This window comes from Podarcis filfolensis, assembly GCF_964270895.1.
Source record: "Podarcis filfolensis genome assembly, chromosome: 10".
Lineage (NCBI taxonomy): Eukaryota > Metazoa > Chordata > Lepidosauria > Squamata > Lacertidae > Podarcis > Podarcis filfolensis.
In genome coordinates, this window is record NC_139612.1 from 39,812,875 (window position 1) to 39,827,282 (window position 14,408).

Sequence of the window (14,408 nt, forward strand, 5' to 3'; positions counted from 1 at the left end):
TTTGGGGCTTAGGCGAGCAGCTCCCGGACGTTGCCTCGCGAGTTCCTTTTTGCCGTAAAGGAAGAAGTGGACGGTTCCTGCGAGAACGGCGAGCTCCGTTGCTGCTGGGTTGGCTCGTCCGGGTAAGCGGCTTCCTTCCTCCCTTCACCTTTTCCGACTTCGCCTCCTGGCCGCCTCGCCCTGGAAAGTGGGGGAGGCAGCCGGGGAGCAAGGAGAGCCTGACCTGTCGGTTTGGCGCTTGGGAATCCTCTCCTCGCTCCTGCCGGGGAAATCAGCGCCGAAAGCGGAAAGCCCCTATCCTAATCCTTTCCTGCGGTTGGGGCGCGATGAGGAGGCGAAGGGAAGCAAAAGCGCTTCCCCGCGTGCAGAATGCCCCGGTCGGGTCATTAGGCGCGCGTGTTCACTTCTGCCTCCTCCGAGCAGCGATTTCACTGCGAGAGCAAAGCGCCCGTGGCTGAGCTGTTGTCAATGATGCCGCCGCACCCTGCCTTAAAATAGATCCGAGAAGTTCTAGCGTTGGGCTTTAGCGTTCTGACGACCGGTCGAATCATCCGGGTTCGTTTCTGCAGTGCGGCAAATACTTATTGGCTGGCTTGGATGCTTAGTTGCCGCTCTGGAGAGACCTTGGATCTGCATCTGAAAGCACACACACGCGTGTACAGAAGCGAGCCTGAGGCGAATCAAGGCAGGCATAGGATATACGGTATACTGTTCTTGCTCGCTGCTAGGGGTGTAACCAGTGGAATTCAGTGTAAAGAACGTTGCCCGCATTCCCTATATGTGGTTTTGACAGCCTTGCACATGAATCCATGAAGGTTACTCGCTGCAACAAAAGTTTAGTGGCTCTTTGTTTAAAGCCTCTGTTGAAGGTTAATAAGCACGAAACAGCGTTGGTTGCTCTTTGAACTCTGTGGTAGTAGAAACCCTCTCCAGGACCACTTCCTGCCTCCCTCTGAATAAAGGACCCCTTCAGAGGGAGGCTTGGCTTGGGCCCACACTACATAGAAACCTGTTGCATCATTGCTAGCTCCTTCCTGACAGCAGCAAATGCTGTTTAAACAGTATTTGGTTGTAGCAGCAAAAGTGGTGGTGCTGCTCCATATCTGGTAGGAGGCTCCTGATAGTAGGGGGTCGCAGTGGGTGGCGGTGGCAGCAGCCACAGACAGCCCTGCAAGCAGCAGATGGGAATCTGCCACCTGAGCCAGACCTGTCCATCATAGCTGATACCATCTTGCTGCTGAAGAAGGGTCTGGGAAGGAGAAAAATCACTTCTGAAAAATATCTTGCTGAACCTGAGTGAGCAGCATTCTGTCAACTAGCTGCTAATTGGGGCCAAGTTGTTCAAGAGTGTGGTGGCAGGCCAGCTCTAAACAGTCCTGCAAGCTAGGTGTGTTGTGTGTGTGTGTGTGTGTGTGTTTGCATCATCCTGTTCTGGTCTCCTTTTGGTTCCAAGCCAGATCCAGTTTATTTGTGGAAGGAGGTATCTGGAACCCTTTGATTATTGTACTGCTGTTTGCTGTTTTTATGTTGTATTTTTAATTGTTTTAAGGCTGCAATCCTGTACCCACTTACCTAGGAATCAGCTTCATTGAAATCAGTGAGATTAACTTCTGAAAAGATGTACAGACTTGCAGAAAAGCAGGATAAAAAGTGTTTGAAAATAAATTATATGAGGAAAGAACTGTTCTCACATGGCTCAGGCAGTTCATGATAACATTGTTTGGTAATGCTGTGACTGAGCCATGGAGCACTCGCATTGTCTTGTGGGGCTCAAAGCTGAGGTATACTTCCTGGGTGGTATTCATGATTTATGTTCATTAATTCCAGTGGGTCTGCTCTGAGTTGCACTTGGTTGACTACTACACCACTGCCTCCAGAGTCTGTACAATTGGTATAATGAAATTTTAGAGAAGGGGTGGGAAGCTTTTTTTTCAAGCAACCCATTGGTTGTCTCATGAAAGTAGTTGGTGGACTCTAGGACACAAAATGGGTGGAGCAGAGAAATTAAGGTGATGCTTACCTTTGTAACAATTGACGGCATTCCAGCCATACATCAGAGTTTTCTGCATACACCACAGACACGCAGTCAAGGATGCATTTTAGCCAACCAAAAGCACTTGGGGGGGGGGGGAGCAAAGCAGAGCCAGCAATAGTTATCGCTGGGGAAGGGTTTCGAGGGCCAGGAAGAGAGTCCTGCCAAGCCACATTGTTCTCCTGGGCCTGAGGTTCCCCACACCTGTCATAGGGAAATAGGAAGGCAAAGATAGGGAAGACTTTGCATAGTGAAAAATTAAACAGTGAAAGCCTGGAAGCTATTGAAATGTGTACAAGGTGACTTGCAAATTGTGGATCTAGTACGTTTTGACTAATCTCCTGACAAACCACTGATTCCCAAACAGTGACGGACTGAACTGCGCAGATTTTCTTTAAACATCACTGTGACGTGACAGCTGTTTTGCCTGCTACTATGGCCATGGCATCACGAAGGGCTGTGTTGTCGAGGACTGCATGGGCGCGTTTGGCCGCTTTCACCAAGCAAGTTCTGTCTCCTAGTAAGTGTGCATGGATTCTCTTTTAACTCTAATGGAGTGGGATCTTGCTTTGCACACACAGAAGGTGGCTGCTGCTGCTGCTTCTGCCATCACCATGGAGCTAAGCAGCTTGTGGTTCTAGATGGGAAAAGAGTTTGTGTCTCCACTCAAGAGAAGCATGACTGAGCCACCTCTGCTGCAGCAAAGGCAGTTCAGCAGCACTCCGGTAGTACAAGAAGAGAAGCTTCTTTCTTTTCCCATTCAAGCCTTGTTGCCCAAGTCTGTGTCCAGGGAGCCTGGAGAAATGCGCTGCTGGCTGACAGACATGCAAGAAGGAAGACTATATGCCCAATCACTCTGTTGGAGGGGAGGAGCAATAACCGGGAAAACCTGCAATGGCATAGTAGCCTTACATGGATGGAAAAGTAGAGCCCTCCCCTTTATTCCTGCCCATCTCTCCCAGAGTATTTGGCATAGAGCTGCCTTCACCAACCTGGTGCCCTCCAGCTGGTGGTAGGCTGCAACTCCCATCAGTGCAAGCTGCATAGCTGTACACTGCTGGTGCTGATGGGAGTCATAGTTCAGCAGCATCAGGAGGGCGCCAGGTTAGGGAATACTGTCATAGAGTTTGGACCGTGTGCTGCTGCAGAATGGCGTACACACCCAGCTTCCCAAAGGGTGTATGTGTTTGCCCAGCCTTACCTAATTTGGGTGGGTTCCATCTTTTCTCCTCTCACTCCCCACCATTTTTTAATGGAGGCTGCTTCTAAAGTGACACCAGTTGGAGAACAGAGGCAGAGGAAGTGGCAAAGCAGCACTGGACTTTCTTTTCTTATCCGCAACGTATTGAGTGGCAACTCTGCCATGTGGCACCTGAAGCTGGGGAAGGGTCTCCCTTGCATTGAACAGTCTACAGGAGGGGCAGGGGGAGGGAAGAATACTTGGCTATCAATCAAGAAAGGTAGGACAGAGCTGTGTAGCTCTTCTGTTATACCATATGTATCTATCTATCTATAGGGTTATGTGGTGTCATACTGCTTTTTTTCAAAGCAGTCTGACACCTGTAAATATTGTGCAGTGCCAGTGAGGGACATTGCTTGGGGAGAGGCTTTGAAAAGTGAGATAACTTAACACAGACATCCCCAAACTCAGCCCTCCAGATGTTTGGGGACTACAACTCCCATCATCCCTAGCTAAGAGAACCAGTTGTCAAGGATGATGGGAATTGTAGTCCCAAAACATCTAGAGGGCTGAGTTTGGGGGTGCCTGACTTAACATGTCTTCACATTGATTTATGTTCCAATCCCTAGTTTAGTACTGTGAGTTGTTACAATGACCACTTTATGCTCAGCAGTGTTCAAAGGAAACCCGCATTGTGCTGTTTTCTGTTTCCGGTGTTTTACTTGGCTCTTATATTTTCAGATACATCTGTATTTTGTGCTTGTCCCAAATCTACATATTCAGCTCTTCCCGATGACTATAACTGGTATGTATTAAGCCATTCAGATTTAACTCAAAAGTTCATTTCACAAGTGTGTGAAAAGACACCAGGATGTCAGTTGCTATATTAGAAGTAGCACAATTGCCAGTCCACTCTTACTGCTAGAATAATTTATGAATTTTAGAATCTCTTTTAATTTCTCATTAAAAGAAAACACCATATTTTAGTGGAGTTGGGCTTTTGTAGAGCTATGAAGACTTGCTGAAAATGTATTAGACTCTGGAGAGATGCTGCTGGCCAGATTCTAGAAGATTGAGGTATATTGGTATAAGGCAGCTTCCTATGCACTGTTCCTATGCACTGCTTTCATAGTAATCACTTTTGTCTTGCATCAGGCTGAACATCTCATTAGGATATCAGCTTAGTTGGGCTTGCTGTCAAAGAACTTGGCTTCAACAGCCCTAGTTTAGATATTTAGTATTGTTCTACCTTGCCCACAGATTTTTTGAATATAAATGAAGGTCTCTATGCTCTTTGTCTAATAAACTCACTAATTTGGATGTTTATGAGTGTGGTCAGTAGCTCCATAAAAATGCTGCTGTGAGAGAAAAACTGATATTGAAGTCAGACATTTCATTAGGATTGTTTGGACAACACGTACCGTTAGTGCATATTCTGGTTGCAAAGAACTGGGGAGGAAACCCAAACAGTGCTTACTCACTGTGGAAAGACTGATGCCAAAGTGCATGCCAAAGGTTACATACTTCAAAGGACTAGACTACAGGAAAACAAGTGCTCTGCCTTACTGGACAGCTAAACAGCATTTTTGGTCTATTAGAACAACTTTAAATCATATAAATAAATTTAGATCCATTTAAATATTGTATAAAAATATTTTCTTGAGGTTTAGCCTCTATTCTGGATTTTTAAAATTATTATTTCATTTAATTATGCAAACCTTTTAGTTAAAACAAGAAGGAAAAAGCCTTGTCCAATGTCATCTCTTTCTTTTTTAGCAAAGTGGAACTTGCTGTGACATCGGATGGAAAAACTATTGTTTGCTATCACCCTTCAGTGGACATTCCATATGAGCACACAAGAGTATGTGAATCTGCAAAAAAATATCTTCCTGATTTTATCAGGCGAACATAGCTCATATTTGGGTACCCTTTCAGTTTTCTTCTTGGTGGTTATCCTTTACCATGAACGTGATTTAAAAATAGGCTTGTGCTCAAAACTTAAGCTTGGCACACTTAACATAGCTTAAATTTTCAGCTTGATCACCAAGAAGTTCAGATCTGTGGCAATATATACAAGTTCAGCGGAACACCCTAGTCTTCAGCCCTTTTCAAGACTGCATGCATCATTTCACCTTGCTGTTATTTCCCAAAGTAATCCAGATATCTAGATTATGTTCATCTTTAAATTCTGTTCCATTAAGCGGAGCACTATTTCAGTAGCTGTTCTCCCAGAGCCAGCAGAAAAGAGGCTGCAGTCTACATTTCATGGATAATTAGAAGCCAGAAATGCACAAGTGGTAGTGAGAATGAGCTCTTGCAAGTAGTTTAGTTCCAGCAGAAGTTGCTTGGATCAAAAGAGGGGGAGGTTATTCCCATATAAGGTTCAGAACAGTGGCAGGCAAAAAAGCTAGAGAAAAATAGGACTGATAAATTTGTTTGAAGAGTATTCGCTTTTGTTCTGCAGCATAATGGCCAGGATTGAGCATGCTGTAATCTTTGGATGGGGTGGGGTTTTAAACGATGTATACAGCAAAATGGCAAATTACATTCAGCCTAAAACTAGCAATACCTGCACATTTCATAACTGTAAGGCAATAAATATATATGTTTATGGCTTTTCTTTGGGGGTGTGTATTTTTTTTTAGTTTGTTAATTGGGGCAGTTTTCTTTTGACAGCCCATTCCACAACTAGATCCACTGGATTATAGAGAAGAAACACATGATCAAATCCTGAAATCTAGATTGGATGGAAAGGACTTCAAGAACCAGCAAGGTCCTATGATTGAGGAACTTAGTAAAATGTTTTACACAACAAAGCACCGCTGGTACCCTGTGGGACAGTAAGTATTGTGTGGGAGGGTGACGAGTACTGCAGAACCTGGATTGGGTTGGATCCAGACTTTGCCTTCCACAGATGGAAAGGTCCCTTCATCCACAGAAGGGTTTTCCTGCTAGCAGAGGGGAGGAAGGCTACATTTGTTGATTCCCTCCTCCCCCAGCAGCCTCCAGTTCATTCTTCCATGTTTTCAGAGGTTCCCTCAACCCTCCAGAATAGTTGGGGCAAAGCTATTTTGGGTAAGATACCAGGATTTTCATCTGCTCTGATTTTAGCTCCTACCTAAATGGCTATACCGATAATAAAGTACCTTAGAGAGAAATATATATCCAGATACATATGAGAAGACTTGTGCTTATCCAATACCTAAGTGGGCTAGGAAACATGGCGCTTGAATTTCTGGAATGGTTTGTTATGTTGAGAATTATTGATAATAATTTAACTCATCTGGTCCTACCAGTAAGATTTTTATTTTATTTTTTGTATAAACAATGTAACTCATGCAGGCATGAATACCGATCCAGTTTTATGTTTGGCAGTCATCTATAGCCGTACCAACAAGAAAACAAACTTGCTTTTTTTAAAAAATGCAGGAATTCCTTTATTTTGTATTTTTTAACATACCTTTATTCATACTTATTCAAAGATATAGAAAACTTCATATCCATTCGAAGTATCACAATGAACAGTAGATGGTGAAAACAAGGCTTTCCTCTAAGATAACATGTCTATAAAAGTCTACAGCATAAAAGTTTACCACATAAAATATAAGATTACAAGCATTAACATAGCTGGAGCAGAGCTTCTTAGCTGCCAGAGCAAATTTGGCTACCAGATGAGTATATTGTAGATATTTATCAGCTATGAGTTCAACTGTCACTTCCTGGAGCGGATCAGCCTGGGAACCGGTTAAGAATAGACGATAAAACATTTCCATTAGACTTTGTATATAAGGAGCAAATCAATAGATATCCTTGACCTGATTACATCCATAAATGTGTTTCCGTTCCATATGGGGTATTCCAAAGTATCCCCCCCTCTAAGTATATCGAGGGCATCTGCTGGAACCTTATTTTGACAAAAGGCCCCAATAGTTTTTTCCACAACTATTCAGGGTCTCAGGGTAATGGGGCCTTGAATAAAAAGGTAAAGGGACCCCTGACCATTAGGTCCAGTCGTGACCGACTCTTTGACGTGCTTTCGAACTGCTAGGTTGGCAGGAGCAGGGACCGAGCAACGGGAGCTCACCCCATCGCGGGGATTCGAACCACCAACCTTCTGATTGGCAAGTCCTAGGCTCTGTGGTTTCACCCACAGCGCCACCCGCATCCCTGGGGCCTTGAATAGTTGTCCTTAATTTGAGGACACCAAATAGACTCATCTGAAACCTTGGAGAGCTGCCGCCAGTAATTGTGGATGTTACTGAGCTGGATGGACCAGGTAGTAAACAGATTTCCTATTTTCCTGTGCTACACACATCACCTAGAATTGTGTGTCGCAGTCTCTGGCCATATAGTCCTGCAGTTCAGCCACTGTGGATGTAGTTTAGCATAGAAGCAGAAGTCTTGATCAAGCTCTTTTTTAGCACAGTTAGCAAGAGAGACACAATCTGATGCTGTGCTGAGTATAGGATCGGATATAGGACTCCTAGGGAACTTTCATCCTTTGTGTGCTGCTGGAAGTTGGATTTGCCCACGAACCAAAAAAGTACAGGGTATTTTTGCACTACATAAGACTTGATTTTTATTTTTATTTTGTATTGGGCAGACAAATATACAAGGTATAATAAATGTAATGTCAAAACACAATGTCAACATGACAATCACTGGTCTCTTAAAACGGAGTATTCAAATGACTGAACGTATGACAAAATACATTTTAATGTGTTTCTTCTTTTTTTTCTCTTCAAGGTACCACACTAGACGCAAGAAAACCAATACCCCTAAAGACAGATGAACACCATGTTTGTCGCCTTGTCGTTGCTGTCGGGGCAAGTGACTACTTAAGTGGATGAGATTGCTTTGAACGTGTATATATATGTTAGGTTGTCATTAAAGTACTTTTCTAACTCAAACTTGCTTTGTGCCTTCGCCCGTTCCTGTGTGCTGGTTTGCTGGGCCTAATTTCAGAGCACAAGGACTGAACTAACAGCTCGCTGTTCCTACTAGGGCAGACCTTGGAAAACAAGGCCAATGCTGCAGCTGAAATGAGTGTTAAACAGGGGGTTGAAATCCAAGGCAACTTTGTGATGAGACTTGTGATGAGCAGAGGGAGCCCAGAGATCAAGAAGGAAATGCATAGCCAACAGAACTGGATGCCTCAGACTTCTAGGAGACTGACACTAAATAAGTGAAACATGATGACCACGAAGACTTACGTGAAGAAACATTAAGCCTCCAGCGCCAGTCATGATGGCAAGTAATGCCTGTGTGGAACATTCATGCTATGCCTACTACTGGAATTAACCAGCTCTAGTAAAGCTGTGTTCCAGAAATAATTTACTGAATGTTATTGATTAGCAGTTTTCCCAGCTAAACAATGTGGATTGAAGAATTTGGCCTACATCCAGTGCTGTAGCTCTGCTCCCGCAACAGAATTTCCTCTCTTCCAGCCCCCCACATGCACAGAAATCAGCTCTGAAGGAGCAGGTGGGGGGGGGCTGGGGAGGAAACAGGGGTCCTGTTTTGCGAGCAGAACTTCACTCACACAGCAGTAAGATACAACCCTTGAGACAGTTTTATCTCTTAAGTCTTTGGACTCCCAGTTTGGCTTACAAAAATAACTAGTTATAAAAAAACCAGTGTGGAACTTCAGCTCTTTGCTTACTGATTTAAATATTTTATTAGTCAAAAAACTATCATTTACAAAGTGGTGTAGAGAGTAAAGCAGAAGATTGTTCTTGCTCATTGTGTAATAGAATACACAATGAAAAAGGGATTGAGGGGAGAAAGCAATTTCAAGTATCAATTCTTAATTATCTAATCTCAGCAGTACTTGACTGGACAGTTAAGTCCAGTCGCAAATGACTCTGGGGTTGCGGCGCTCATCTCGCTTTACAGGCTGAGGGAGCTGACGTTTGTCCGCAGACAGTTTTTCCGGGCCATGTGGCCAGCATGACTAAGCCACTTCTGGTGAAACCAGAGCAGCGCACGGAAACGCCATTTACCTTCCCGCTGGAACGGTACCTATTTATATACTTGCACTTTGATGTGCTTTCGAACTGCTAGGTTGGTGAGCTCCGAACAACGGGAGCTCACCCCATCACAGGGATTCGAACTGGCGACCTTCCGATCAGCAAGCCCCAAGCCTCTGTGGTTTACACCACAGTGCCACTCGCGTCCCAGTCTTGACTAATAATGGGAAAGTAATTATCATGTTTTGCAAGATATTTGTTCATATGTTGTAGGCACGGAATGCCCAGATTTCCTGCATAATTGGAACGTTGCATAAGAACATGAATGATTTGGCTTGGAACATCTTACAAGACTTAAAGGTAAAGGGACCCCTGACCATTAGGTCCAGTCGCGGACGACTCTGGGGTTGCAGCTTTCATCTCGCTTTATTGGCCGAGGGAGCCAGTGTGCAGCTTCCGGGTCATGTGGCCAGCATGACTAAGCCGCTTCTGGCGAACCAGAGCGGCGCACAGAAACGCCGTTTACCTTCCCGCTGGAGCGGTACCTATTTATATACTTGCACTTTGACATACTTTTGAACTGCTAGGTTGGCAGGAGCTGGGACAGAGCAACGGGAGCTCACCCTGTCGTGGGAATTCGAACTGCCGACCTTCTTTTTTTTTTTTTTTTAAATAATTTTTATTACGTTTCTTTTCATAATTTTGACAATTCAATACAATACAGAAAAACCCAAATACAAGAAACAATTTTTGATTTTTTTAACAAAAAAGAAAACCATTGGACTTCCCCACACCTTCCAGATCTGCGTTCTTTGTAGTAGCAATATCAGCAATTTGTTACCTTATTTCAAACCTTGTTGGAACTTTCCATTATTATGTACCCATATTCAGTATATTGTATCTTAACTTTGTTACCTTTTAAAATAAACATAAAATGTTTGATTCACATTGACTTCTTTTCTCATTTGTCATTAATTTTACCATTTGCTTAATCATATTTGCTAAAGCGTAACCTTTCCAAAAACATGCACTGTCTTAAAGTTCATACAGCTTATAGTATTTTTGCAAATAGTCTTTAAATTTTTTCCAATCCGCCTCGACTGATTCTTCATCCAAATCTCGGGTTCTGCCGGTCATTTCAGCTAGTTCCATATAGTCCATCAACTGCGTCTGCCATTCCTCCAACGTGGGTAAATCTTGTGTCTTCCAATTCTTTGCGATGAGTATTCTTGCTGCTGTGGTAGCATACATAAACAAAGTTCTATCTTTCTTTGACACTTTCTGGTCTACCATGCCCAGCAGGAAGGCCTCTGGTTTCTTGGGAAAGGTATACTTAAATACCTTTTTCAGTTCATTGTAAATCATTTCCCAGAAGGCCTTCACTTTTGGGCAGGTCCACCAGAGATGAAAAAATGTCCCTTCTGCCTCCTTACATTTCCAACATTTGTTATCAGACAGGTGATATATCTTAGCTAGCTTGACTGGGGTCATGTACCACCGGTATAACATTTTCATAATATTTTCTTTCAGGGCACTACATGCCGTGAATTTTATCCCGTTGTTCCATAACCTTTCCCAGTCTTCAAACATAATGTTATGTCCGACATCCTGTGCCCATTTTATCATGGCAGATTTAACTGTCTCATCCTGTGTATTCCACTTAAGCAGCAAGTTGTACATTCTCGATAATACCTTAGTTTTTGGTTCTAACAATTCTGTCTCCAATTTCGATTTTTCCACTTGGAAACCAACTTTTTTATCCAATTTAAAAACCTCTTGAATTTGAGCATAGTGTAACCAATCTCGCACCTTATTTTTTAGTTTATCCTTACTCTGCAGTTTCCAGTTGTCTCCAATTTTTTCGATTATTTCCCAATATTTCGGCCAATAGGCCTCCATATTGGGTCTTTTTCGAGCCTTGGCCTCCACTGGTGATAGCCACCTCGGGGTTTTACTCTCTAATAAGTCCTTATATTTCATCCAGACTGCAAAAATTGATTTTCTGACAATATGATTTTTGAACAGTTTATGAACCTTAACCTTGTCGTACCATAGATATGCATGCCAACCAAAAGCATTATCAAACCCTTCCAGATCCAGGACATCAGTGTTTTCTAACAAAAACCAATCTTTCAACCAGCAGAAGGCTGCAGATTCATAATATAACCTCAAGTCCGGCAGGGCAAACCCTCCTCTTTCTTTCGAGTCAGTTAGTATTTTAAACTTTATTCGAGGCTTTTTGCCCTGCCAGACAAACCCAGATATATCCTTCTGCCATTTTCCAAAACATTCCACTCTGTCCACGATCTGTAGGGTCTGAAACAAAAATAACATTTTCGGCAATACATTCATCTTTATAGCTGCTATTCGACCCAACAAGGAAAGTTTCAATCTTGACCAAATTTCTAAGTCCTTCTTAATTTCCGACCAACATTTTTCATAATTGTCTTTAAATAAGTTCAAATTTTTGGAAGACAAATAGATCCCTAGGTATTTCACCTTTTTAACCACATTTAATTCTGTTTCTCTCTGAAACCCCTCTGTTTCTGTAGATGTCAAGTTTTTGGCCAAAACCTTAGTCTTTTGTTTGTTCAACTTAAATCCTGCAACCCGACCAAACTCATGAATAAGTTCTAAAACTCTTTTTGTACTGGGTTCTGGCTCCTGTAATGTCAAAACTAAGTCATCTGCAAAAGCTTTCAGTTTATATTGTTTCACTCCGACCTCTATCCCTTGTACCAACCGGTCCTCCCTAATCATGTTCAATAGCACCTCCAGGACTGAAATGAATAAAAGAGGGGATAGAGGGCACCCTTGTCGTGTCCCTTTTTCAATTTTAAATTCCTCCGTCACCACATTGTTCACTATTAATTTAGCTTTCTGTTCTGAATAGATTGCTTCTATTCCATTTTCAAACCCCCGTCCCACTCCCATCCCTTCCAAATTTTTCTTCATAAACTTCCAAGATATATTATCAAATGCTTTCTCCGCATCAATGAAGATTAAAACCGCCCTTGTGTTCCTATTGGTTTGCAATAGTTCCAAAATGTCAATGATGTTTCTGGTATTTCCATATAAATGTCTACCAGGGAGAAAGCCAGCTTGGTCCTTGTGAATTACTTCATTTAAGACCTTTTTAAGTCTGCTTGCTAAAATGTCTGCAAATATTTTGTAATCCACATTCAGGAGTGAGATGGGACGGTAGTTCTTAAGCTGGGTCTTTTCAGATTCTAGCTTGGGTATCAATGTGATGAATGCTTCTTTCCACGTTTCCGGTGCCCTCTTCCCCTCCATGATCTGGTTGCATACCTCCATCAAAGGCTGTGTCAAGTAGTCCTTCAAAGTCTTGTAGTATTTGGAGGTAAGCCCATCCGGGCCTGGAGATTTGCCAAGTTGCATATTCTGAATGGCACCTTCAATTTCCTGTTGAGTTATTTTACAATTCAAGATTGATCTTTTATCTTGGGTTATTTTTGGTAGTCCATTTATCCTTAAAAATTGATCTATCTCCAACTCTTTCTGAGGCCCTTGTGCATAAAGTTCTTTGAAGTATCTGTGGAAGCACTTCCTGATTTCTTCTGGTTTCTGAACCATTCTTCCTTCAATCTCTAGATTTGTCACTGTATTTAACTTTTGTCTTTTTTTCAGCTGCCAAGCTAGCAGCTTTCCACATTTGTTTGCTGATTCAAATGATCTTTGCTTCATCTGTTTGATTTTCCATTCGATCTCTTGATTTATCAGTTTAGAGTATTGTGCTTGATGGAATTTGATTTCTCTCAGCACTTCCTTTGACTTGGGATTGGTTCTCAGTTTCTTCTCACCTTGATATATTTTCTCCAATATTTTATCCTTCTTTCCATTCCAGAGCTTTTTCTTGATTGTATTTTGTTGTATCAGAAACCCTCTCATAACGGCTTTACTTGCGTCCCAGATCATTCTTTTTTCAACTGTAGTGTTCAGGTTGATTTCAAAATAGTCCTTTAACGTTTTTTGGGCCTTTTTCACAATCTCTTGATCTCTTAATAAGGTGTCATTCATTCTCCATCTGAAGGAACCGGTTTGGGTAAGTCTAAGTTCTAGTTTCAAAGCATTGTGGTCGGAGCATGTTTTTGGGCAGATTTCCACCTTTCTAGTCTTGGGTGCCAGCCCTCTAGATGTCCAGATTTGGTCGATCCTTGTCCATGACAGGTGGGCCTCAGAGAAGAAAGTTCCTTCTTTACCTAGGGGGTCTTTTGTCCTCCATATATCAATCAGATCCAAATTGTCAATCAGTTCAAAGAAAGTTTTAGGCAGTCTGCCATCTGATGTTAAGTTTTGATTTTGAGACTTATCCATATGTGTAGATACCACTCCATTCATGTCTCCCATCATTATGATGTTGTTGTAGTCCATATAGTCCAACATGGTCTCATGCAGCTTCTTAAAAAATTCTGATTTCCCGTCATTTGGCGCATATATTCCTAATATCAAAATTTTTTCTCCTTGTGTCTGGATTTCAATCGCCAAGATTCTTCCTTGCTCATCTTTAAATACAAATTTTGGTGCCAGGCTCTCCTTGGCATATATCACCACGCCTCTTTTCTTAACCTTGTCTGATGAAATAAATTCTTGGCCTAGTCTTTTGTTAACTAAGACTTTTCTGTGAAGCCTGGTCACATGGGTTTCTTGTAAACAAATAATGTCCAATTGTTCTTTCTTCAATATGTGAAATATTTTCCTTCTTTTTTCCGGAGAATTTCCGCCATTTATATTCCAACTAAGTAGCTGCAGAGACATCCTGTACTGTTTTGTTACACCTAGAGTGGTGTATCTTCTGGTCCCGAGGGTGTAGGGCCTGCTCCGCCTCCAGGCGGAATCCCAGCTTGTGGTAGAGGACAAAGTGCTGCTGCTTCTTTTTGGAGATCTTCACCGTGATCGTGCAGGAACTTTTGTAAATCCTCTGGTGTTTTTATCTTTACCTTCTTCTGCTTGTAAGTAAATGATAACCCTTGTGGAAACTCCCACCTATAACGAATTGTGTTGATTCTCAGCAGTCTTGCCAGTTCTGAATAAGTGGTTCTCAAGTCCAATAACTGTTTTGGGATGTCTCGGTAAATTTCCACCCTTTTATCTTGTATCACCAATGTATTTGCGAAATGTAGGCCTAATATTTTGTCTCTCTCTTCCCTTGATCTCAAAATTATCAAACAATCTCTGGGTCTGTCCTTCCTTGCCAATCTTCCCAGCC

The 14,408-nt window shown here is 42.4% G+C and overlaps 1 protein-coding gene and 1 long non-coding RNA gene across 2 annotated transcripts in view; one reads left to right on the forward strand and one right to left on the reverse strand.

Annotated features, from left to right (window-relative positions):
- MRPL42 (mitochondrial ribosomal protein L42) lies at window positions 1-8,122 on the forward strand. Its single transcript, XM_083573501.1, has 6 exons — window positions 1-122; window positions 2,400-2,552; window positions 3,954-4,017; window positions 4,989-5,073; window positions 5,889-6,052; window positions 7,959-8,122. The coding sequence occupies exons 2-6, from the start codon at window positions 2,468-2,470 to the stop codon at window positions 8,002-8,004; spliced, it is 444 nt and encodes a 147-aa protein (XP_083429627.1). The 5' UTR covers window positions 1-122; window positions 2,400-2,467; the 3' UTR covers window positions 8,005-8,122.
- LOC310743325 overlaps window positions 6,503-14,408 on the reverse strand; it is a 21,923-nt gene continuing 14,017 nt past the window's right edge. The window contains exon 2 of the long non-coding RNA XR_014538948.1: window positions 6,503-9,831. This is a non-coding gene — a long non-coding RNA (uncharacterized lncRNA). The remainder of the gene's footprint in view (window positions 9,832-14,408) is intronic.